The sequence below is a fragment of the Ascidiella aspersa genome, chromosome 7 (assembly GCF_963924565.1).
Source record: "Ascidiella aspersa chromosome 7, kaAscAspe10.2, whole genome shotgun sequence".
Lineage (NCBI taxonomy): Eukaryota > Metazoa > Chordata > Ascidiacea > Phlebobranchia > Ascidiidae > Ascidiella > Ascidiella aspersa.
Window position 1 is genome coordinate 19316677 of NC_139453.1, and position 24486 is coordinate 19341162.

The following is a 24486-nucleotide window of genomic DNA, read 5'->3' on the forward strand; positions in this document are numbered from 1 at the left end:
ATTTTTATTCTAAATTATTTCTAGCTTATCACCTTCCTAATATTAACTATGAAGCACTTACGGTTCGGACACTGCCCTGCCTTTTTGGACAGTACTCAATCAAACCTAAACCATGTAATGCATACTGTGCCGATATACGCACAGCGTGCACTTGCCATTGTGCACGGTTCAGTGCACTTTTAATGGGTAGAGACTTTAAGCAAGATAAGCTACGAACGCAGCTTGCCACACATAGAATACTTAATTTTTTTATTGATTTCTATGTCGTATAACGCAGCATGCTGACATAGAGTACTTAAGTTATTTTTTTGCTGGTCTCTATGTTGGTATAACGCAGAATCATCAACATTTTGCCGAATTTGTAAGAGATTAATGACGTATTTGTATGCTATGTACTATTTCGTGTTTACTGGCTGCAGAAGAGATTATTTCCTATTGCAACAAGGCAACGTCAAGTTAATTGAAATGAAGTTATATGATATACGAATTTTTGGATTGGCTTTTTTGATCAGTCTAGTTAATGTATTTATTATGTACATTTTACTATGCTGGTTGGTAACGCTATTCTGATAACAACGTTTCCTAGCATTTATTTTAATATAATACCTAACAGCAGCAGGAGTTAGTAGTAAGGTTTAATTGTAGCTATATGCGTAAGCAGAATCAGATATTTAATTTGAATGCTATACATATCTTATGGGCCCTAATTACATATTTGCTGCATTTTCATGTGGTGTTTGTGTCACCCACTCATCGTTGTTTAATTTATTGTTATTTTTTTTAATTCAACAGGTGAGACATGACCATCGTGCTATCTGAACTCTACTAAATCGAAACTAAACAAACTGTCGTAGCATTTCAAAGTGCATACTGTCAGGTCGCTTATAGATTTATTGTACATTCACATAATTCAGCATAGTTCGCTTTCAATGAAATAGCTTATACAGCGCAGTAAAAACACATCTCGCAAATAAGGCATTCATGACACTATATAGCACAAGAGCGACTGCGTTGGTAAGCCAAAATGCCGGCTGGATTTGCCAGAACGGCCAGGAAAGTAAAATGGTATTGAGGTTTTAAAAATGGTATTGAGGCGATTCCTTAGATAAAGTGGCACATTTTCACTGTATTTTCTGTAGGCACCGGAAGCCCTTAGGTTTTTTTCCTCGTACCTGTTTAACATAACAAAATATACAAACAACAAAGATGATTACCGACTAATGATAGATTCACAAGTATTTTATATGGTAAACCTTTGCTTTCCTTCCGGAAGAAATTCCTTGTGCAGAATGGTCACTAGACCTGACAGTGACTTGTCTGTACGAAATCTCATGTGGCATTCTTTGAGCACTCTGTTCTGTCTCTCTACGCCATTATTTGTTCTGATTAAAACGTTCACTTTATCAGCTCGGTAAAGATATACCCATCGCTTAAAAAAATCATTATTATTAATTTTTGAATATGCACAACTAATATATTTAAAGCAAAACAACCTCCTTCTCTTTTAGCCACATATTTTCAAAATATCTTTGAAACTTTACATTGTTTTTCCAAATCTCACTTGACCTCAAGTTCTGCAATGCTTTAATAAAGCTACTTTCATCTTCAGCCTGAGCCACAGCTCTAATAAGCTGTAGAACCTTATCTTTTGTATCTCCCACATTATTTTCTGTCCTTTTCACCCATCTTTCCCATGCCTGCTCTCGATGAAAGTCACAAATTAATACCCTGCAATCTGTGCAAAAAATACCAAGTAAGTAATGAAATTCTTTTCAAGTAAAATACATCAAAAAACAAAATATATTAATACACAGAATAAACTGTCTTTGTTTTACTTTATTTGATTTTTTATTACCCAAGAAGGAGCTTTCAATTGCATTGATCTCAGCATCACATTTGTCCGTCATAAAAAAAGATGGACTCCAATTAGGACACCATGCTTTTAAAATTTTTAGTGCCTCTTCAATATCTGTCTGCCTTTCATTCTGGGTGATAAAACTTGCCACTACCTGATATCCAACATTAGTTTTAACACACAAGAAAAATAAAGGTAGGGCATATTTGGATGTTTTATAGGTAGCATCCAGCAGACAGATATCTTGTCCATAACGAAGAAGCAATCTGCGCTGCCATGCAAATTGGTGGACAAATAACAATGCTTGCTGGCAGTCAATTATAGGTGCAGATTCATCAGCATTGTTTGCGAATTTTGGTGTAGTGTTTGAACCTGCTATATAGGGTCGAAAAAAAAAATTGTCATCCTTGTTAGCTTCCTCCTTCCATTGATTGACCAACAGTTGGATATTAGTCTGATCAATTTTAGCAAGTCTGCGTTGTGTGAAAGATTTATAGTAGTGATTTTGAATGTCTTTTTTTAACGGAAAAAATCTACGATTCGAGCTTGTTGGTGGTTCTTCATTTTTAAAAAGTTCATGAATAACATATAAATTGAGTCCTCTTTTAATTTCTTGTACATTATAAATTCCATTTTCAACCATTTCATCAATTTTTGTAATCAATTTTTGATCTACTTTTTGAAGTATACCAGCTGCCTAAAATAAATATACTTCCAGTTATGTTACCCTATAATAAAATCACCGATTTGACCCCGCCAGTCTAGTAAACATAAGTACTAAAACAAAAGTCTACCAGAAGGATACCTGTCCCAATACATGTCCCGAATGTGCATCAGCATCAGGAAATTTAACACACCATGAAGTTTCTTTTACCAAAGTTTTATCATTTTTAGCTTGAATTTTGTTCCGTAATAATTTAATATCAAAAGCAGAAAGAGTAGAGTTCTGTTCAATAATTTATTTGAATAAAAGAGTTTAATCATTAATTTGAAATAAAAAGTTTACTTTATGGTGATACAAAACATACTTGATATTGAGGAAACTTAAGTACTTCTGTAATACTTATTTTTGCCGTGCAATTCTGTTTTTTTGAACACTGAAGGCTTTTGTTTTTTCTAAATGTCCTGGGATGATCCAGTAACTGTTAAACAATAAATATAATTGATCAAGAAATTTTACCTATTATTATTTATCACTAATTTATTAAAAGGACAATACATGTTCAGGAATTTGCTTCAAACTGTTGTCATTGTTTCCTTTTTTATAGTCCTTTCCATGTTGGCACACTAGTTCCTTTTTATTTACCACAATATATGGGGTTTTTGTTTCATCAAATTGAATTGGAGTCTTTGACAGTTCTACCACCCGAAAAATATGGAAAAAACTATCTAGGTTGAAATGACTAAAAATTTAATAAAACTTTTTACAATACTCACCATGACAGTGTTTACCATAGGAAACAAACTTTGTTGTGGAAATAACTTCAAAGTCCTTAATTGCATTCTCAACACTGTCCATACATGGAAACCACTTAAAACAAATGTATTTGGGTATATATTTTTTAAATTATGAAGATCCCTGCCTACATACTATTGTACCTTGATATTATACTTTGGTGGTTTGACATTAAAAGAATCAGTAGTTTCCTGCCTGATATCCTTTGAAATATACATACATGTTAGAATAAGCCACAATGAGGATGTACACAAATGGCAAAAATACACAATTACCAGTTCTTCAGAATTATGAGTGGTTAAAAAATACCCTTCCTTTTTGGCTAAATCTGAATCAAATAAACATTTCCGAATCATTTGACTGCAGTTTCTCCTGTATCTAGTGCTATCAAATTTTGTTTCTGACTAGAAATAATAATTTTGTAAATAGTAAAAACCAATTACAGCGTGGTATATTTTGTTCAGTTCCATGATATACACATTTTGTGTGATTATAAAAACTTCATACCTGATACTGTGTAAAGAGTATAACTTTTGATAAAATTGCCCGGACAGATTCTTTTTGTTGATTTTTGTGTATATTCCGCATTAAATTAAACCCTTCCGTTTGTTGAACTATATAAGGAGCACATATTTTTTCATCCCAATGAATTTTGCTTTTCGAAATATCTGAAAGAAACAAACAACTTTAAAAATTCAAATTACTGTATAGCTTTTTAAAAGGTCAATTATACAACTGCACAGTGCACATGTCAAATATTTATATTAAAAAGTTAATTGACTTTACATTATTTGTACTACAACTCTGAACAACATCACAGATATATTCAAAAATGACATACCGTATTCTTTAGAATAAACTAATTTAATTGTAGTTTCTTTTGATTTTGACATGTCATCCAAAATAAGTCTGGCGTTCTGGTAGGTCTCAAACCACTAAAAATGGTATATAATATAATTTTCAGTTTACTTATAAACACCAATACATTACACAATATTTATATACTTTATTTTTTATATCAAACAAACTCTGAAGCTGGGTTGCTGATAACTGTCTTGTATCGGTTCCTAAACCGAAAGGATTGGAAACCACTTTGTTTTCTGCATGAGGTTTAACTGGGTCGGGGTGTACTATTGGGCTTGGGGAGATAGACCGTGGGGCTGCAAATGGGTCGGGAGGTACACTGGGGTGTTCGGTTAGGAGAATAGACCTATGGGTGGGGACGCACATCCGACATTTCCGATATTCCATAGGGTCGAATGCGGTAATCATCGTTATTCCTAAAGTTCGCCAAAAAAATATTATACCGGGCTAAATTTAACAGGTGAAAGGGAAAAGAATGGCAAAATGGTCCAGGTAAATTACAATTATTCCTAAAGTTCGCCAAAAAAATATAACTACCGGGCTAAATTTAACAGGTGAAAGGATAAAGAATGGCGAAATACAATTAGGCGGCAAAAACATAAAGATCGTCAAAAAACAAAAAAATTAAGTATTCTATGTGTGGCAAGCTGCGTTCGTAGCTTATCTTGCTTAAAGTCTCTACCCTTTTAATGCTGCACATTTGTAGCCTACACAAAATGTGCACTAGCAAAAATGCACACCAAACAGTGTACATTCCCATTCCAAGCTAAACAATTTGCACTACCGCATCTCTCTTTTTTTGTAAAAAGAACTATTTATTACACACAAGTTGGAGACCACTGACCTAAGTTATGTGTTCAAATAACATGTCAATTCTAGTCATTTTTCCGAAAATACTTAAGTTAAGGCATTTGAAAACAGTGACTTTAGTGCACTTATAGCAGGCAGTCGAACCGGAACCGAACCGGAACTTTATGAAACGGTTTTGGGTCAATTTTGTCCGAACCGTAACCGAACCTGAACCGGATTTTGTACGATTTTAAGGAGCCGAACCGGAAATGAACCGTATATTTTGAAAGTACCTGAATCTTAACCGAACCCGAACCTGTAAATATAAGCGGTTCGCTCCAGCATGACGTCACAACTTCTATTTTACAGAGTCAAGTTACGCCATGTTCGAAATTTTATGAAAAATATATGAATATTGAATAAATAAAACGTTGATTTTTTTAATTTTTAGATTTTCAATAATGAATTGCTGTTTTTTTCATACGTCACGTAACTATGACTTACAATTCAAAGATTATTCTCTAAATTTATCGGCCCACATTTTGAGATTTAACGCAACTTTGTATTGTATCCGAACCGGATTTTGTGAACCGGTTTTGAAATAACGATGGTCGAACCGGAGCTGCACCGGAACTTTTAAATTGCTTAAAACCGAAACCGGAACTGAACTGGATACAGAAAAAATCTTTAAACCCGAACCGAACCTGAAAAGTCAAACGGTTCGACTCCCTGACTTATAGTCATTACAACACTGGGGACAGGCAGAGACACCTGCAGAAAATTTCCAGTGGGGGGGGGGGGCAATCCAGAAAAAAAATGAATTTTCAACTTGGCGAATTCCCCTGACGTCAATTTTTCGTCTGACGTTAATGAATAATGACGTCATAAAACAGTGACAGTATGACGTCATACAACGCCAAACTAATGTCCAGCAGATTTAGACGCAAAGCGAACACGTGCGTCGTCGATAATCCTGTCAGGCGCCAGCGGCGAAACTGCTTATTATGCAATCGTTAACTTCAGGGGGGGGGGGGGAATAAATAGAGGATCTTTGAAAATCTGATTTTTGCTAAACTCTTTCAACTTTTTATGTAAGATTAGAGTGAAATAAATCCAAATATAACCAACGTTAAGTAGAGTTGATGTGTGTTATTTCAGTTCCGTTTATTGTCACATCCTTATTACCTATGGAAAACATATTGTAGGGGTGTCGTAATCTATTTATTAATTCTGAGGTGTGCCGCAAGCCATAAAAGGTTAAGAACCACTGTCTTAGAATATGCTTAAAGAGCATATTTTGCGTTACCTCTAATTACATAAAAATGGAGACTTTGAAACGCGCACGACAGTCACCATCATACCTCATTTTAAGAATCTGCTTCAGTTACACAAATGTTGATGTTACACCAACATCGGAAATTTGCGCAAAGACCGAACAGCGAGGAGCATTAACTGCGTCTAACTCGACGTTTTTTAGCGAGAAAAAAGAAAAAAGGTTTGACTTAGCTTTGTCAATTGTCGAATAAACACTTGCTAATCAGTCAACCTAAACGAATAGCGAAAGAGAAAAACTATCCAGCGTTTACGGTCGACAAAACAAAGGACGAAAAACGGCGTTTTGCGCTCGATTTGGTTTCGCAGTAGCTTAAGACGAGTGACCCAATTAGTTAAAAAGCACTCCGCTTCGAACAGTTTGTTAAACCATGAAAAAAACGAATGAAAAGCGATAATATCACTTACAAAAATGAGAGTAAGAACCCCCACCTTCCTTGGATACGCCTGGATAATGTATAATATGTTTAACCTTCATGAGTAATACAATATTACACTTACAAATAATACTAATAATCTCATTTTAAATTCCAGGGGGGTGGCAAGTGCCCCCCCGTGGGGGCGCCCATGGGGACAGGGGTATTTATAAGAAACGTTGTTTCCCATGTTATCAACCTTTTCCATTGGTTTTCATTTTAATACTCTTTTTTAGTTCTTAATAATATAGCGCATATAAAATATGGAAGCGGTAGCCAAAGTTTGCAGGTATTAGGGTATTTATTTGTTTCCTTAATTTGCCAATGTTTGAAGGTTGAATAGGGCTGTTTATAGAGTAAAGATGTTTAAGAGTAACTAACTAAGTCATGGTATTGAAAAAGATTTTGGATTAAGGTGTGGTTAATTGATTTTGGTTAATGGAAATTAATGTTAGAGTTAACGTAGAAAAAACGGTCAAGGGGAAATAGAAATTGTTGACGCGTCGAGTGTATGTTTTGGTGCAGGGTGTTCGGTCGGAATCAATGAGGGTTAACGCATCACCGAGGGTGATAAAGGAGCTCATTTCGGTGTTGAGATGGCTGGTAAGGGTAGAATTTATAGTTGTAAAGCCATAGTGTATATAATATACAGTATTATCTCTTATGGGTAAATCTTCCCAAAACCGGTTTCTAAAACTTTGTTCAAATTGGTTCACCTCGACTTCCTGGGTGCGATTGAGATTCGACTAGGTTTGCAAACAATATGCCAACTGTATAGATACCATTGGCCCCAGTCCAACTGCGCGCATTGCTTTTATAGCGTAAGAACATAAATTGACATAAAAAACTGTTTAGTTACGTGCCTCATATTATTACTTGACACAGAAAAAAATTAATATCACTTAATGAGACGCAAACGTTTCTCTAACTAATTTAAAAAAGTTTATAGCGATTTGTTGCATTTTTGCTTAAGATTCTCCGTAAAATTTACGCGGTTAAATATGGCTTTATGGCTACTAAAGCCTGAATTGTTTTTTGGGGTGTTGGTTTGTCAAATCGTCGTGAAGTAATCCTGGTTCGTCTTGTCCGCAAAGTTGCTTTGTGCTTTAATCCCTGTATGCAATAGACCTAAGTTCCTTGTCGAGACCTGTAAATTCGAGGACATCTTGAAGCAAAACGATCCATCAAAATATAGTTTGGATGCGTCTGTGGTAGCCAACAACTTCAAGGTGCGAGAATGATGAGTGATGCTTAAGGCAGTGGTTCTCAAACTTTTTAAAAAAAATTAAGCAACGGTCCCCCCAAATTTTTTTAAATTGCTCACGGTCCATCAAAAATATAAACAAATAAACACAAAATAACACGTTAATGTTTTTAATGGTATTGAAGCATGCGTGTTTAATTACAAGTCTCATTAAACTAATTTGCCTCGGCAATCAACCTCGCTATTGCTTCAATATGTATTGCTGTTGTCTGATTACAATTCCACACAGTTTGTGTTGGCTATTATGGGCAAACCGGCTAATGCCGGCAAGCACAACCACTCACTGTATTGACTAGACAAGACTGGATATATATTGATATAGGTTTCGCATATACAAGTTGAAAGTTTGCATGAAAAAGAGAAGGCGACACGAGAAAGCGGAAATGATTTATAACCCAAGCCTTTTTGGCAGCCGGGAACTGCAACAATAACGCGTTCACACAGGTGAAATACTTTTATCTATAACGAAAATATGTGTCACGATATAACATTATTCATATGTGAAACAGCCGAATGCTTTGTTCTCAGTGTGACAGCGAGTGTTTGGTAAAAGGCGTGAAAACGAACAAATCATAAAATATTTGATAAATACACAATACAATAAATTCCAAATTATCCACTAATTATTACTTATAACGCTACAGTATCAATGGGACGGGTGCACTTGCTTCTTTGCTATCAGCTCGGCTTTGTTAACCTCTAACGAATCACGTTATTTAAGTAAAGCAATCATGTACAGTTTTAAAACCGTTACCGTACAGCTCACAGTGGCAACGCAGCAGCTATAAAAACGTAATTCCCATTAGCACAATGCAAGACTATGACGTCACAATGCGCAATTTAACTCGAAGCGTACAATAACGTGGATAAACAACTAATCAGCCTGTTTGGAAAATTAAGTTCCCTGAAAATTTGAATGCACAAAAAAATTTCTTCTTTAGGAGCGTCGTTTTGATTTTTGTTAGGTGCTTCGCGGTCCCAGAAAATTGTCTCGCGAACCCCAAAAGGACCGCGGACCCCAGTTTGAGTACCACTGGCTTAAGGGGACTGAGAGATTCGGGGCTTTTCTTGCAAGGTTTTTTACCTTACGGCTGTTAGAAGGGCGATGTGGCGTCTTTGGACAGAAACGATTCGACTGTCCTTTTCTTCTGTGCTTCAAACGAAGAATGTATTACGAGGTGTTGTAAGATATTTCTTTAAATCATCTTATAAATTTCATGCCACAGAAAATAAAAAATCCTGCAGGAAAATGTATATTTGGCCCGTAGGTACAAAAGTTGCACACCCTTGCTGAAGTGTAATATCATAATAAAGAAAATGTAGTTAGTATTCTATGGTAATACTGGGCAGCTTAGTAGTTATGTGACTTGGTGGCGCTAAAGGGGTAAAGCAAAGTAAATTTGTTGGGTGGAAATCAAAAACGCTTTTACTTTAATTGAAGTGACAATTATATTTTTGTTATAGTTTTGATTCTGATCGTATTATATGTTATTTTAGTTTTAATCCCAAACTTATTTATCTGGCAGTGTATTAAAATACTATTTTCTGCTTGGTTATGCCTTGTGTTGGTATTAAAAGGTGCTGGGCGCTAGTCAAGAATTTTATCTGAACGAACATTATTTGAGCTAGGGTGCGGGTTAGTGTTTGGGTTTGGCAGGTTAAGCAATATTAATATATACTAAATATAATAATACTTGACTCACCCAAACACTAACCCAGATAATGTGCGTTGCTTTAATAATTGTGATAACGCTGTGGTAGGATTGTAGACCAGCACCCTGAGGTTTACAATCAAACCTAAAAATATTTTAATGTTTGCTAATTGCTATAGAGCAGTGTTTCACAACCTTTTTTTCATGGTGACCTAAATATTAAGCATTAGTATAACAGATAAACTTTGGTAACCCAATTTTATTCATTTTTGTAAGGAAACATACCATCCCATCGGGAAAGTATGGCAGATCTCGACGAGATCTCGTGGGTGCACGGCCGAAACAGTTGGGGTGACCGGGTGCAACAGAGGTCAAAAGTGCACCCCGCTTTTATAACATATAGGAAAACCGGGTGCATATTTAATTTCCAGGGGTGCATCAGATCTAGTCTGTTGAGAAAAAAATCACGGGTGCACTTGCCATACTTTCCATAGTGGCGTACCATAAGACATTACCATTAGTTTATAAGTTGTATTTTAAATAATATTAGTCATGTTTTGTATTGCTTACATTAACTTTGTATTGCTTACATTAACTTTTCAATTTTTTATGAATCTTGCTTAGAACCAATTTCAATAATAAAAGTTAAACAGCGCAATTTCAGGTCACTCATCTATTGGTTAACAAGCACTGCCATAAAGGTCATTCATTTAGTTTTACATAATAAGACCCACCAAGTAGCAATATCTAAAGTGAAATTATCTATAACGGTCATGTTCAAATGGCGGATCGCGATCCGGATCCGGATCTTTTCAGCGTTTTGTGCGGATCTTCTAATAGTCTTAAAAAAATAAACTTTCTACAGTGTTTTCATGTGAATACCAATTGTCAGTGTTAAATGAATTTCTAATCTTTGTGAGTGATTAGAGAGAATTTCTAATTCTTTGTTTGAGGATATCAGACAGCGACAGAAAGCCCCAATTCGATGCTATTGTAAGACCTTAAGTCTAAAACAGGGGTCAGCAACCTACGGCACGCCGGCTGGATGCGCCCGCCAATGTAATTCATTCGGCCCGCCGCCTCTTTGACAAACTAGATACGAGTCCAAATACTTTTTGACTATTTTAACTCGTAAGTGCGAAAAATTTCCCACTTCGCGCGAATCATCTTTCTACGTCCGGCTTGTTTACGTTTTGATGCGGTCTTTTGAACTAGATCAGCGCGCTTTGTTACCGTTAATGGAAAACGCATTAAAAAATGTTGAACATATATATTTAACATATTGTTTTTTCGGCTATGTATTAAAAACTTGCAAGAAATTTAAAAGAAATGCCGGTATACCTAAAAAAATCGCGCTCGCTTCGCTCGCCACGTGCGTTTCCAATACACTACACAACATTAACTAGTAAACTTGCCACGTTTACATAAACGAAGCAACATAAAAATTAAAGCGTGTCCAATATGTTTACAATTCGTATTTGGTGGATCATCATGTTGTCAGGTTTGGCTGTGGTGGATCATGGCAGAAATCATTTGAACATCCCTGATCTATAATATCATATTATTAATACCTATACCCATAATGGGAAATGTGACAATTTAGGCACTTTTAAATTTGTTGACCAAACCTGCACCCAACAAACTTTTTGGTTCATCGTGAATGTAAAAAAAATGTTTGACTTGATATTTTCATTTAAAATATCTTCTTTTAATATATATACCATTTTGTACTATATATACAAATAGTAAACTGGTATATTTCGTTTAATATTCATTTTAATTTTTTATTAAAGCCTTTATTTTATATTATTTGTAATAGCTCTTTAAAAGCATTAAAACAACAACAATTCAAATAACTTTTATTAAAGTTGCTTAACATGGACAAGGTTGCCCTGGGATCGAGAGGTTCATCACCAGCTCATGCAACATTACTTCAAGTAAAAAGCAAGGTATATATTTTCTCAAAATTAAGTAATGTCTGTTGTCGCACTGTTGATAAATGTATTCGGTGCATATTACACCAAGAGCTGCATAAAAAGTAGCATGAGAAAATATGTGACCGGGATTTGATATTTTAAATATAGATTTAATTGCGCTTCAAACCCTGATAGCTCCTGTTACCGCAAACCGACTTTGAGTGTCTCGTGCTGTGAATTTGACTTTAATACTTCTATCTGAATATTTATCTATAGCAGTGGTTCTTAACCTTTTTCACTTGGGGCGCACCTAGAACTATTTGAAAACGTCGATTGCTTGCCATTTTTTATTATATATATAGGCTTTATAGTTTCATATCTTTGAAGAGATCCAGACTTAAAAGCCGGTTAGGAATAAGGCGTAAAAATGGCGACCTAAATGGCCAAAATCAAGCCAATACAACCTTTTATCTAACCCCAAACACCACCCATAACTAACACCAACTCCCCGAATATATTTAACCCTAGCCCAATTGCTAACACCACCAACTACCGCCTATAAGCCCAAACAGAGGCAAAAAATTCGGGGCCAAAACAGCGGCACCCAAATGTTGACAGCAAACTGCCAATGCCAGACATGTGTCCCCCAATCATCCCATGCCCCTTTGCTACAGTCCTGGGCATAATTTTGTCTTATTCCCATTAATTTGGAGCTTAATTCGACATGTTTAGGTCTTATCTAGACTATTTTAGATTTTATTCTGTCGTGGTCATTAATGCATATTTGGCGTTATTATGTCGGTGGTCTTAGTAATATGGTATTATGGAGAATCTGACTTAGATATTGTTGCTTTGTAGGTATTCATGTGTTTTCTACTTAAAAGTACTGTGGAATCAATGAGCTAAGCCTAATAGAAAAGTAAAAATTCATGTTTTATACATTTAATCCTTTTTTTCTTTTGCTCACGGCTAGGGATGTTCAAAGTAGAATATCGAATCCAATTTTGCCGTTTATTTCGAGTAATTGGAACCGATATAATTTAATGATTTGCCGCCGATTGTTGCGCCTAATTGTACAAACGTGTGTGGTAAGTTGGCCTGTCGCTGCGGCGACCAATTTGTAGTGCTTGCTTCAAATGTAACCTGGTAGTGCAGTGTCAGCGTTTTTTCGGGCGTCCAATTACTTCGCGTCTCGCGATAACGATCATCTAATAATTAAGTGTCAATCAAGTGTTATTGGGCGAGCGACTAACATGTAATGCCAGGTGCGGAGTTTGCAATTTCCCTAAATGCGTAAGTTGCAAAAGTAACATTACATTGTAAAACGTGCTGGCCGTCCATAAAATGCGCTATATGGCAACTTAAGGTCAACTTTAGGCCAATATTCAGGAAGGTTAAGCAGTTATGCACAGTGTAATTGTCAAGTATTCGTTATGTCAATAGTAACTTTGAGAATTTTTTTATTATAATGTACACATGTTAGCAAATTGTTTGGGCAATTTATTGCTGTGATTGTGGGCCCTGTAGGGTAGATTAAGATTAATCCCTTTCCCAAACAAAATCGAGGTTAAATAATTTAATAAAAATATACTAGGATTCGCTATTCTGGATTCGTTATTCTAGATTCGAAACCTATTATTCTAGAATACCTTGGGATTCTACTTTAAACATCCCGACTCGCGGCGCACCTGACAGCCTTCCATGGCGCACCAGTGCGCCGCAGCGCACCGGTTGAGAAACGCTGATCTATAGGGTTGCACTAACTTGTCCTTATTCTAAACTGCAGTCATTCTTAAACGTTTTTACCTAATTGATTGCTTTTAGTTCCTGGAAAGAATCACACATCCTCTGTAGCAGTGGTACACTTTTTAATTGAATGGACTAGTAAAACTAGAAAATCCTTCACTAACAATATCTGGTAATCAGGGCCGAATCTAGGATATTTTGCTATTAGTGTCTAATTACATTTAAAAAAAACAAAAATTTGCATTTATGTAGTTAAAATAGAAAATAAATGTAGTTTAAATAGAAAAATAAATCCAGTTTGTAAAAGAAGTGACAGGCCAGATGATTTACACTGGCGGGCTGTAGGTTACTGACCCCTATCATAGGCTATTAAAACAATTTAACTAAAACTCAACTAACTGTTTTTGAGACAATTATTAATTATCTAATTCAGCTGTTGAATTGCCACAGCTTAAAACTAGAACTGAAGTTAGTTCTGAAAGACAAAAACTTATGCATGAACAATCCAGAATAAACAATGGGATCCTACCAGTGTTCCCGCTAAGTTTTTACCATGTGCGCAGGTTTTTGGATAGGCGGGAGATCTTTTTTTTTTTGGTCTTCACTATTTATATGGGCCGAAAATTTATTTTCGGGACATATCTTGTTTTTGCCTTTGTTTTTTTGGTTTTATATGGTTTGCTATGGCATGTTTCAGACCGATTTTTGTCCATAGAAAAAGTGAACATCGTAGAACTTTCAAATTTTCAAACATGGCGTAGAGTGGTATGAAGGTGCTATGTAGAGGTTTATGAGGCTGCACCCCTAGGCACCTCCAATTGGGGGACAAAAAACAAAAGTGTTACGTCATCGTTTTAGTTCATAACAGCTATCTACTACTATCTAGCGGCAGAAAAACTTCAATACAGAATGCTTTCATTCACTTGCTTTATTCAGCTCGCGTCGCGACGAGGCGGCTGCTGGCATCCCTGCTGTGCCTCATTGTCCTGCGCGTGCAACGTTTTTGTTCGAAGTGGCTTGCCTAGTAAAACTAGGCGCATGCGACTTGCCTTTCATAAAGAGGCCTCTCTAATTAAAAAAACCTATTGCTCTTACAACACAAAATATTTTACCACCGCAAATTTAAATGCGAATCCTTGAGGCAGTGGACACATCTCTGTTAGCAACTGTTGTAATTGTTGCACCATTCAAACATATCAACACCAGGCCTTTAGAAACAAATATAATTATACAAGGGCCGCAACAACAAAAAGCTTAAGTTTAACGTATTCTTAACGACGACGTTACAAAGCTACGTCATAACATGGCGTCATAAATAAATGAATCTTGCGTTTATTGGATTTAAATTGGCAAAACTTTGAATATAAAACGTGGCTTATTAGGCACATAAACGTGTTTGCATATTGCTCAAAACTACAGATTTAAACTCTGTTTCAACATTGATTGCTCAGACCAAGGCATGGGTAAAATTTACCAAGTAAAAGTTGGAAAAAGTACAGCAAACCATAGAGGTTGTTAAATCATTTAGAGAGAATGAAAATATTGGCTTTTTAAACAAGCTAGCAGACCAAAATGTAATAACATGGCCGTAAGCATTATCTACGTAAATTTTTATTGATCAAATATATGTTTCGATCATTTCCCAAAATCTACGCCATATTTGAACCCCTTTCGCTTCAAAGCCTTAAGTTATTATATTATTATTAGGGATGTTCGAAGTAGAATATCGAATCCAGATGGGATTCGAATCCAGATGGGATTCGAATCCAATTCTGCCGTTTATTTCGGGTAATTGGAACCGATATAATTTAATGTTTTACCGCCGATTGTCGCGCCTAATTGCACAAACCCGTGTGATAAGTTGGCCTCTCGGTGCGGCGACCAATTTACAGTGCTTGCTTTAAATGTAACCGGGTAGTGCAATGTCAGCGTTTTCGGGCGACCAATTACCGCGTCTCGCGATAACTTTCGTGTAATAATTAAGTGTCAATCAAGCGTTATTGGGCGAGCGGCTAACGTGTAATGTCTGGTGTGGAGTTCGCAATTTCCCTAAATGCGTTAAGTTGCAAAAGTAACATTACGTTGTAAAATGTGTTGGCCGTCCACAAAATGCGCTATAGAGTTACTTAAGGTCAACTTTAGGCCAATATTCAGCGAGGTTATGCAGTTATGCGCAGTTTAATTGTCAAAAATTCGTTAAAAGTCAATAGTAACTTTGTATTCTTTGCAGTGCATTATTTGACTGCATAACAGATCACGTTAGTAAAAAATAAGCCCCAAGACCCAACAATGCTTGAAAAAACAGGACCGAATTGCTTAAGACTTCTGTGTGCAGTGTTGCATTGTACTCACTATTGGCTAAAATATAAGTTTAGGCAACAACCTGGACAGTTGACATATTACGGTTTACACAACTGCTTCAAATGACAGAACTTTGTTAAGAATGTTGAACATATGGGAGATTTTTTTTATTATAATGTACACATGTTAGAAAATTGTTTGGCAATTTATTGTTGTGATTGTGGGTCCTGTAGGGTAGATTAAGATTAATCCCTACCCCAAACAAAATTAAGGTTAAATAATTTAATAAAAATATACTAGGATTCGCTATTCTGGATTCGTTATTCTAGATTCGAAACCTATTATTCTAGAATACCTTGGGATTCTACTTTGAGCATCCCTAATTATTATACACAACTTATAATTGTGTGTTGATATGTTAGATTGGAGTAACTTACAGAACAGGTGCAAATAGCAAATATTCTCCAAATACGATTTTTCCAATATTCTCCAAATCGTATTTCATCGTATTGTCGCGGTAATACAAAAAGATGTAAGGCCGTGAATAAAGTTTCACCCACCGTACAATTAACGCTGGGAAGCATTTCGAGTAGGGATGTTCAAGGCAGAATATATCGGCGACACATTTATAATGCTTGCTTTAAATGCGGCGTCAGCATTTTTTGGGGCGACCAATTACTTTGCGATAAGCTTCGCCTAATAATCAAGTGTTGAAATCTTAAGGCAGTGTACGCCTCTCTGTTAGCACCTGTTGTGCATGTTGCTCCAACCAACATACCAATATCAGGCCTAAACAACTACCAAAACTTTCGATTTAATAGTTTGCGTATTAGTCACATAATAGTGTGTTTCATATTGTTTGAAACTACAGATTTCAAGTCTGTTTTAACAGTGATTGCTCGGACCAACCCATGGTAAAAATTTACCGAGTAAAAGTTTGCAAAAGTATTGCAAACCATAGGCGTTAAACCCAAGTCTTTAGGAGAATGATAATATTTGCTTTTCAAACACATAAGCTGGCCAAAATGTAGTAAAATGGCCATACACATTATCTACGTAAATTCTATTTATCAAATATATGTTTCGATCATTCCCCAAATACTACGCCATATTTGAACCTCTTTCGCATCAAAGTGGGGAAGTTTTCGGCCAATATCTGTTTTTGCTTGCAGAAACAAGTTTAGGAAAATAAAAAACAAAATATGAAATATATAATATAAAATACACAATACAAAATACAAAATATTAAAAAATAAAAAGTATAAAATAAAAAAATAAAAAATAAAAAAATGAATATAAAAAAATAAAAAAAAATAAATAAAATCAATTTAAAAAAAAAATTAAAACAAAATAAAAATAAATACTAAGCCCTGAAAATAAACCCCCTGACAAAATATACAACAACCGCACCCCGTCTAGTTTCAGTCTGTTAATATGCCAATTTGCTTTCCTTACTAATAATTAGTTGTTTTGTTTTTTTAATTCTTAAATATAATCTGTAATTATTTTTGCTTGCTTTGTCGGACGGATGCTTTCGTTGCAATGGAGAGGAGCAATATGTGCGGGAGAGCAATTTTTTAAAGGGATAACTTTAGTTAGAAACAAATTTGGTCTTCACATCTTTCCTGTTCATATTGACATAAATTCAACGTACTCCTTTAGTTGACACACCATGCAACTTTGCTTTTTCGGGGAATATATTGTAATTTGCTTTGTACACTGTTTTACCAAAAAATAAGCCTATCTTTGGAAAGTCCTTACCTTTTAGCATTAAAAAACAACATGAAAAGTTCTTATTTGCTAATAAATCCGTCAGGAATTAGTGGAGTTCTAAGCAAAGGTATACAACAATTAGAACATCCAAGGATGAAAAAGTCTGACTTGTAGTCTTTGAATTCTGGGGACAATGTACTAATTTGACTTAACAAATCTGCTTAAGAAGATTAAATTTAATAATACCTGCCAGCCGAGCCCATACGCTAACGAGCACCCTAACCCAAATAATGTGCATTGACTTAGTAATAATATAAACCAGCGTGGTCCAACTTCTTTTCATCGCGGGCCAAAAACAATTTTTTTTTATCTTGCGGGCCAAAGTTTTTAAATAGCGATTCTTAATCGTATTGCTGGCAAATTATACATAGCCTATGGCAGTGGTTTTTAACCTTTTTTCAGCCGCACATCCTTTGGTAATTTTCCAATGCCTTTCGCGCCCTACAAAAAGCAATTCGGAATTTTCATTTATATATCACTTGGACATATTGAAAATAGGAAAGCATGGTGTTGGTCGCCTGAAGCGCGAACATTTTTTTAGTTTAATTGGTTGAATTGGCGCTAAACTGTAAATTCAGGAGGGTTTTCGCATTGGCCACACAACAAATTTCTCGTGCTCGACACGTTGATTTAAACAGTATGTTATCTTGTTTCAAAAGATGACCAGGTTACGAACCGCTATATACTAACTTTATAGATGTACACCTTTGTTCAGCTACGGTAGTTATGAAATCTCAACGGATCCTTCACAAAGTTTTTTTGTTAATTGCAATAGCAAAAATTGAAGTGATATTGCTAGATAGAAGCAAAGCTGACTATCAGTTCGCGGGCCAAAAAAGCGGAGGCCTGCAGTTGGACCACACTGATATAAACACTTTCGGTCAGAATACATCAATGTGTGACGTAACAATCCTATATAACCTGGACTAGAAATTATCTTATGCCCACACGAGTTGGGCTTTTTCCCAGCGTTTAAATAATTATTAAATTAACGCACATTATTTGACTTAGGGAACTGGTTATCGTTTGGGTTCGGGTGGGTCAAGTATTATTACATCTATCTCATAGTTTTTAGTGAGTTAATATTTATAGCAGAACTTGCGATGCCCTGAGAATTTGCTGGCGCTCTATTTGGGTGTGAGCGCCTTCCCTAGTTAAGAACCACTTTTTTCGCACGTAAGGCTATATCTCAAAGCAAACGAATTAGAACACTTTTTTGGTCGTACGTAGGTTAAATAAAACTAATTGGGGCACTTTTTGTTCCGTACGTAGCTCAAAAAAATACTAATTTGGGCACTTTTTTGATCGTACGTAGCTAAAATAAAACTAATTTGGGCACTTTTTTGTTCCATACATAGCTTGAACAAAACTAATTTAGGCCCTTTTTTGATCGTATGTAGCTCAAATAAAACTAATTGGGCACTTTGCTGTCCGTGCGTAGCTCAGATAAAACTAATTTGGGCAATTTTTTGCCTAGCTAAAACAAAACTAATTTAGGCACTTTTTGGTCTTACGTAGCTCGAATAAAACTAATTTAGGCCCTTTTTTGGTCGTACGTAGCTCAAATAAAATTAATTTGAGCACTTTTTTGTCTGTACGTAGCTTAAATAAAACTGATTTGGGCACTTTTTGTTCCGTACGTAGCTCGGATAAACCTAATTTGGGCACTTTTTTGGTCGTATGTAGCTCAAATAAAACTAATTTGGGCTCTTTTCTGTTCGTACAGAGCTTAAATAAAACTAATTTGGGCACTTTTCTGTTCATACGGATGTAGCTTAAATAAAACTGATTTGGGCACTTTTTTGGTCGTACGTAGCTCAAATAAAACTAATTTGGGCACTTTTTTGTCCGTACGTAGCTTAAATAAAACTGATTTGGGCACTTTTTGTTTCGTACGTAGCTCGGATAAAACTAATTTGGGCACTTATTTGAAACATTCGTGAGGCAAAAATGGGGTACATGAGGTATTATATGTAACAATCTTTGCAAAATAGTAATAATGGGGACTTCAGGAGACGACTGGAGGTCGAGTTAAAGTAAAAAAACAACTTTCAATTTTTTTTTTTGCTTGCGCACTTCCGTGAAAAAAAGTGCGCAAGTACCCAAAATTTTGCACAAATGCGCAAAAAAAATGCGCTTAGCTGGAACACTGGATCCTACATATATATATGAGCATATATATATTTAAATCAATATATTTATTTTGATAATTTTCTTACATTGCAGTACCAGGCAGAGTTCCGTCGATTTCCACTTGATATCGATCGTGATAATTTTGATGATTTATTTCACCGCATACAGTCACTTCATCATTTAACTAATTTTGATGTTGTGATAACGTACACTGACCCAGTACACAGTGATCTTCTTCCAATTAACAATGAGGAAAACTTTACCAAAGCCAAACAATCGTGTCTGAACTGTTGCATGAAGATATATGTACACAGAAAAGGTATATATATTCAACATAACCACAGGAGTTTTAAATTTATTAAATAAGGATCAAAAATTTATTGCAGATAATATCAATCTGATAAATGGATTTGGTCAATCAACGGTTCGCAGAAAAAAGGGGAAAAAGGCGATTCCTAAAATTAGTTTTCCTGAAGATTTCCGTCCAGTTTCAGCAATCATTGATGTTGATATTTTGCCAGAAACCCTGAGAAGAGTTCGATTACACAATCATGGAGTAAATAAACCTTTAGGTAATAATTTCTGAAACATTCATTAAAACAATAAAAGTTTCCTAGGTTTTTGAGGCATAAACATTTTATAGCCTACCCAGCTTTTTAGTAAACATTATACCAGGGGTCGGGAACCTATGGCTATAACGCCGTATGGCTCTCTTGATGAAAGAATCTTGCTTGCAGAAAAATCTAAGCTATCATTTTGTAGTCTGATCTTTAATAAAACTGCACGCGGTCATGGCCGCTTTCCTAACTTTATATTTCTCTATTTGTTACACACAGTAGCAAATTTTCGGCGCTTAGCGCGAATCCTATTTGATTTTGAGACTGTTATCCTGTTTAAAGGAATCTCTTAACATCCAAAAGGCCCTATTCTTTCAAAGTTGTGCAAACTTAACTAATTCATTGTTGGTGCAAAGCATGTTCTGCCCTTTAAATGAGAACAAAATAAACGGCCCTGCTCAATTTACTATTTATTGCAAACATATAACTAAATGTTAAAAAAGGGTTATGTGGCTCTCATTGAAATACAACCAAGAAAATTTGGCTTTTATGGCTCCCTTATCTGAAAAGGTTCCCAACCCCCGCATTATACCATTAGGTATGTTCTATACGTCTTTTAGGAGGTATGTTTTATATTTTATGCCAAGCTACCTGGCTATCAGACAAACAAAATAGAAGAATAAGTGTTATATTTTAATCAATAAAACTAGGTTTATGGTTTATGACCAACAAAATAACTCCTTGTCTACCGTTTTTGCTGGCAATTAGCAAATCATTACTATTAAGTTACACTTTCCACGATTCAATGAGGACAAATTTTTTACAATTTACATTTATGTCAGGCTTTTTTATTCGTGATGGTGTGAGTCTGAGAATGTCTGACAATGGACTGGAAAAGGTCCCTGGTATATTTATCTCACGTCTGGTACAAGGAGGTTTAGCTGAAATGACCGGTCTGCTGGCTGTAAATGATGAGGTGCTTGAAGTCAACAGTATTGAAGTAAATGGCAAATCGCTTGACCAAGTAAGGATAATAGAATGTTCTACTGTTCCTTTGTTTTAGGTCAACAATACTCCCTGTTAGATTTAACTGTGGGTATAAATGAATAAACAAATAATGGTCTCAACTGGATAAGTCACATAAATTAACTTCTTTAAACCAATTTGTGTTTGTGTAGTGTGCCCATGTAATTCATGTTATTTTAAGTGCAGTGCATAGAGGCACATACCCAGTTTTTGTCCCCTGTCATCTTAGAATTTATATATTATATATACATGTATGTGTGTGTGTGTGTGCATGATTGTTACTATTTTTTGCTTGCAGGTTACAGATATGATGGTGGCCAACAGCACTAATCTTATAATAACTGTAAAACCTGCAAGTATGCGGAACACTGTAGCTCCACCAAGGTCAAAATCCCATGATCATATTGGGGCATCTGCTTCACCCCAACATCACAACTATGACTCAGATGATGATGAAGATGCAGATGTCGTAAAAGATTTATCTTCTGTCTCCTCAAAAGCTAGAACTTCTGACAGAAGCAGCGATGGTCGCCACAAAAAACTTTCACCCAGCCCATCTCCACAACATGGATCACCCAAACTTAATCGATCTGGCGAGGTTATGTCTGGTCGCAACTATCCCCCTTCTCCCAGATCCTCTGCTTCGCCATCCCGGAGACAAGATGTTGATAACAGTGAACGAAAGCAGAAGAAAAACAGAGACTCTGTTCGAGCAAAGCGCAGCAATGACACTCATAACAACAACACATTAACTTTGTGAGTAGCAGAATGAGCTTTTTTATTTTATTTTGAATGGTGCTGTATACTTTGATGTTCTTAAACCAATAATTACAAAATGAAATATTTTTATTGTTTTTACTTTTTCTTTTGCTTGCAATTGAGATATTTCATTAATTTGTAGAAAAATAAACTGATCTTGTTTTTTTGCATACGATTTATTAATAAATTTTTCTTGATAACTTTTGGGATATCCTTAACTTTATATATATATATATATAGGTTTCCCTACAATGTAGCATAAAGTACATTGATAAACCACTATAAAAATTGGAACTTATTTTGTTCATGCTTTTATAACTTCATAGGTTATATTATTTTTTACAAACTCTTCGCTTTGTGCTAAACTGTTATTTGTTGCTGCAAGATCTATTTATTAGAAGCCCAACCATATTGTGATGTTATGTATTTTTTGCTTTGCAGTTTGCATTGTGCGCATATATGTCACCTCCTTTTTAACAAGCAATAAAACTAACATGAAAATATAATGAAGGTATATTTTGAGACCGTTGGGACCCGTAAGTAACTTAAATTATGGCAATTTACTTTCGACTTGAAATCTGAAACTGAATTTGTTAAAAGCAAGATCAAAGGGAATCTTTATAACCCTAAAAGATCATCGTAAATCAACTAAAAAAAGGGGCAACCATGATTTATTTTGAAGGCGGCGTCACAAAGTTACGTCATAACGTAACATTACAAAGTTACGTTGAAACGTGACGTCATAGGAAGTTACCTTAAGAACACCACAGTTTCTTTATATTCTTCAGTTTCATCTTAGAGAGGTTTCACTTATGTTAGAGTCCAGAGGGTGCGATGGCACGTATTACAATTATGGAGTCACGCCTAGTATCGAACGAGTACATATAACCTACTATAGCCTACCACTTGGATCAAGTATCGATACCGATCCGATATCATTTGACATTCGAAGAATCCTCATGGAATGCAAATTCCATATAATTCAGTCCACCTTGTTCGGTTCGGTTAGCGTTTCAGCGGTTGTAAGATTTCATATTCCCCTTTCATGCGCTAAATCTATCTGCTCATGCGTAAAATTAGTGGCTTTGTGAATTTCGCTTCTGTTTTGTTAAAACAGAATGTGTTAAGCAGGTTGTCCGAGATAACCGCGAGAATGTCCGAACTTACCCTAGTTTTGGGGTAACATCATGTTTTATTTACTCAAAGGCCATAATGCTATACAATTTTTAACGTTGTTTGCTTTATGACGTTACTCTATAGTCCCAGGGCTGGACTAACATAGTAGCCAGGGCCGGATTAAGATCATGAGAGGCCCTAGGCCAGGGGTGTTCAAATGATTTCTGCCATGATCCACCACAGTCAAACCAGACAACATGATGATCCACCAAATACGAATAGTAAATATATTGGACACGCTTTACTTTTTATGGTGCTTTATTTATGTAAATGTACCCTACAACATATTGATAACTTTGTAAAACCCAAAAGTGAAGTGTGCTACAGCACCAAGATTTCAGTGAGAAAAAGGATGAGTTGGTTTAGACCAGGGGTCGACAACCTTTTTCTAGTCGCGGGCCAACACCAAACTCAGAAAGGTCTTTGTGGTCCGCAGAAAAATAACAAAATGTTAAAAAATATATGTCCAATATTTTTGAATACGTTTTCCGTTAACGGCAACGAAGCGCTGATCTAGTTCAAAAGACAGCATCAAAACAAGTTGGGCGTAGAAATATCATTTGACAAGAAACAAGTTTGGACGTAGAAAGATCAATTTTTTGCACTTACGTGTACCGGTAGTTAAAATAGACCAAAAATATTTGAAATGGACTCGTATCTAGTTTGTCAAAGAGGCGGCGGACCGAATGAATTACATTGGCGGGGCACATCCGGCCTTCGGGCCGTAGGTTGCCGACCTGATTTAGACTTCAGGTCTTACAATATCATCGAATTGGGGCTTTCTGTCGCTTACTGATATTCTCAAACGCTCACAAGGATTAGCATTTGGGACTCTCGTTCTATGCTTGATTTTTTACAAAATTCATCAACACTGAAAATCGGTATTCACATAAGACACTGTAAAAAGTTTTTTTTTTCAAGACTACATTAGAAGATTCGCACTAAACGTTGAAAAGATCCGGAATCGCGATCCGCCATTTGAACATGACCGCCCTAGGCTATTCCATTTGTGAGGCCCCTCCCTATTTTTGAGCTTAGAATTCTCTCTCTAAACAACATCACATGTCATTGCTTAATGTATGAAATATGACCTGATTAAACTCTTCGTTCTTTTCATTTTCCACATTCATGGGTGCAAATTTTTAAATAAAATAATAAAAATTTATTTAAGGCAGTTGTGCTTTTAATTTTAATTTCTTTGATCAAACAACCGTTACAATATTTGTGAAGCTTATTTTATGAGGATCAATAAGAAATAGTTACAGGCTTACAGCCATCAAATAGGCCTAGACTCTAGGCCAGGGGCGGGCAACTTCTCCAGTCGGCCGGCCTGATATGGGAAAATGAAGTACTTGGCGGGCCGGATTCCTGATCGACATAGTAATTGTACTGCTATAGGGCCTACATGTTTTGCCGCATAATGACGGTTAATGTTGTACTCTTTAAACACGGCAACACTTTCATTGCACAG

General features: G+C 35.8%; 2 protein-coding genes across 2 annotated transcripts; one reads left to right on the forward strand and one right to left on the reverse strand.

Moving 5' to 3' along the window:
- Positions 1 to 1240: 1240 nt before the first annotated feature.
- Positions 1241 to 3310, reverse strand: LOC146138166 (uncharacterized). Its single transcript, XM_083394527.1, has 6 exons — positions 3293 to 3310; positions 2884 to 2997; positions 2661 to 2801; positions 1856 to 2552; positions 1494 to 1735; positions 1241 to 1429 (listed from the first exon to the last, which is right to left on the reverse strand). Exons 1-6 carry the CDS (start codon positions 3308 to 3310, stop codon positions 1241 to 1243), a joined length of 1401 nt encoding a protein of 466 aa, XP_083250653.1.
- Positions 3311 to 11465: 8155 nt separating this feature from the next.
- Positions 11466 to 22331, forward strand: LOC146138167 (partitioning defective protein 6-like). The gene is made up of 5 exons (XM_083393536.1): positions 11466 to 11577; positions 19591 to 19816; positions 19884 to 20069; positions 20897 to 21078; positions 21379 to 22331. Exons 1-5 carry the CDS (start codon positions 11506 to 11508, stop codon positions 21838 to 21840), a joined length of 1128 nt encoding a protein of 375 aa, XP_083249662.1. The 5' UTR covers positions 11466 to 11505; the 3' UTR covers positions 21841 to 22331.
- Positions 22332 to 24486: the final 2155 nt, after the last annotated feature.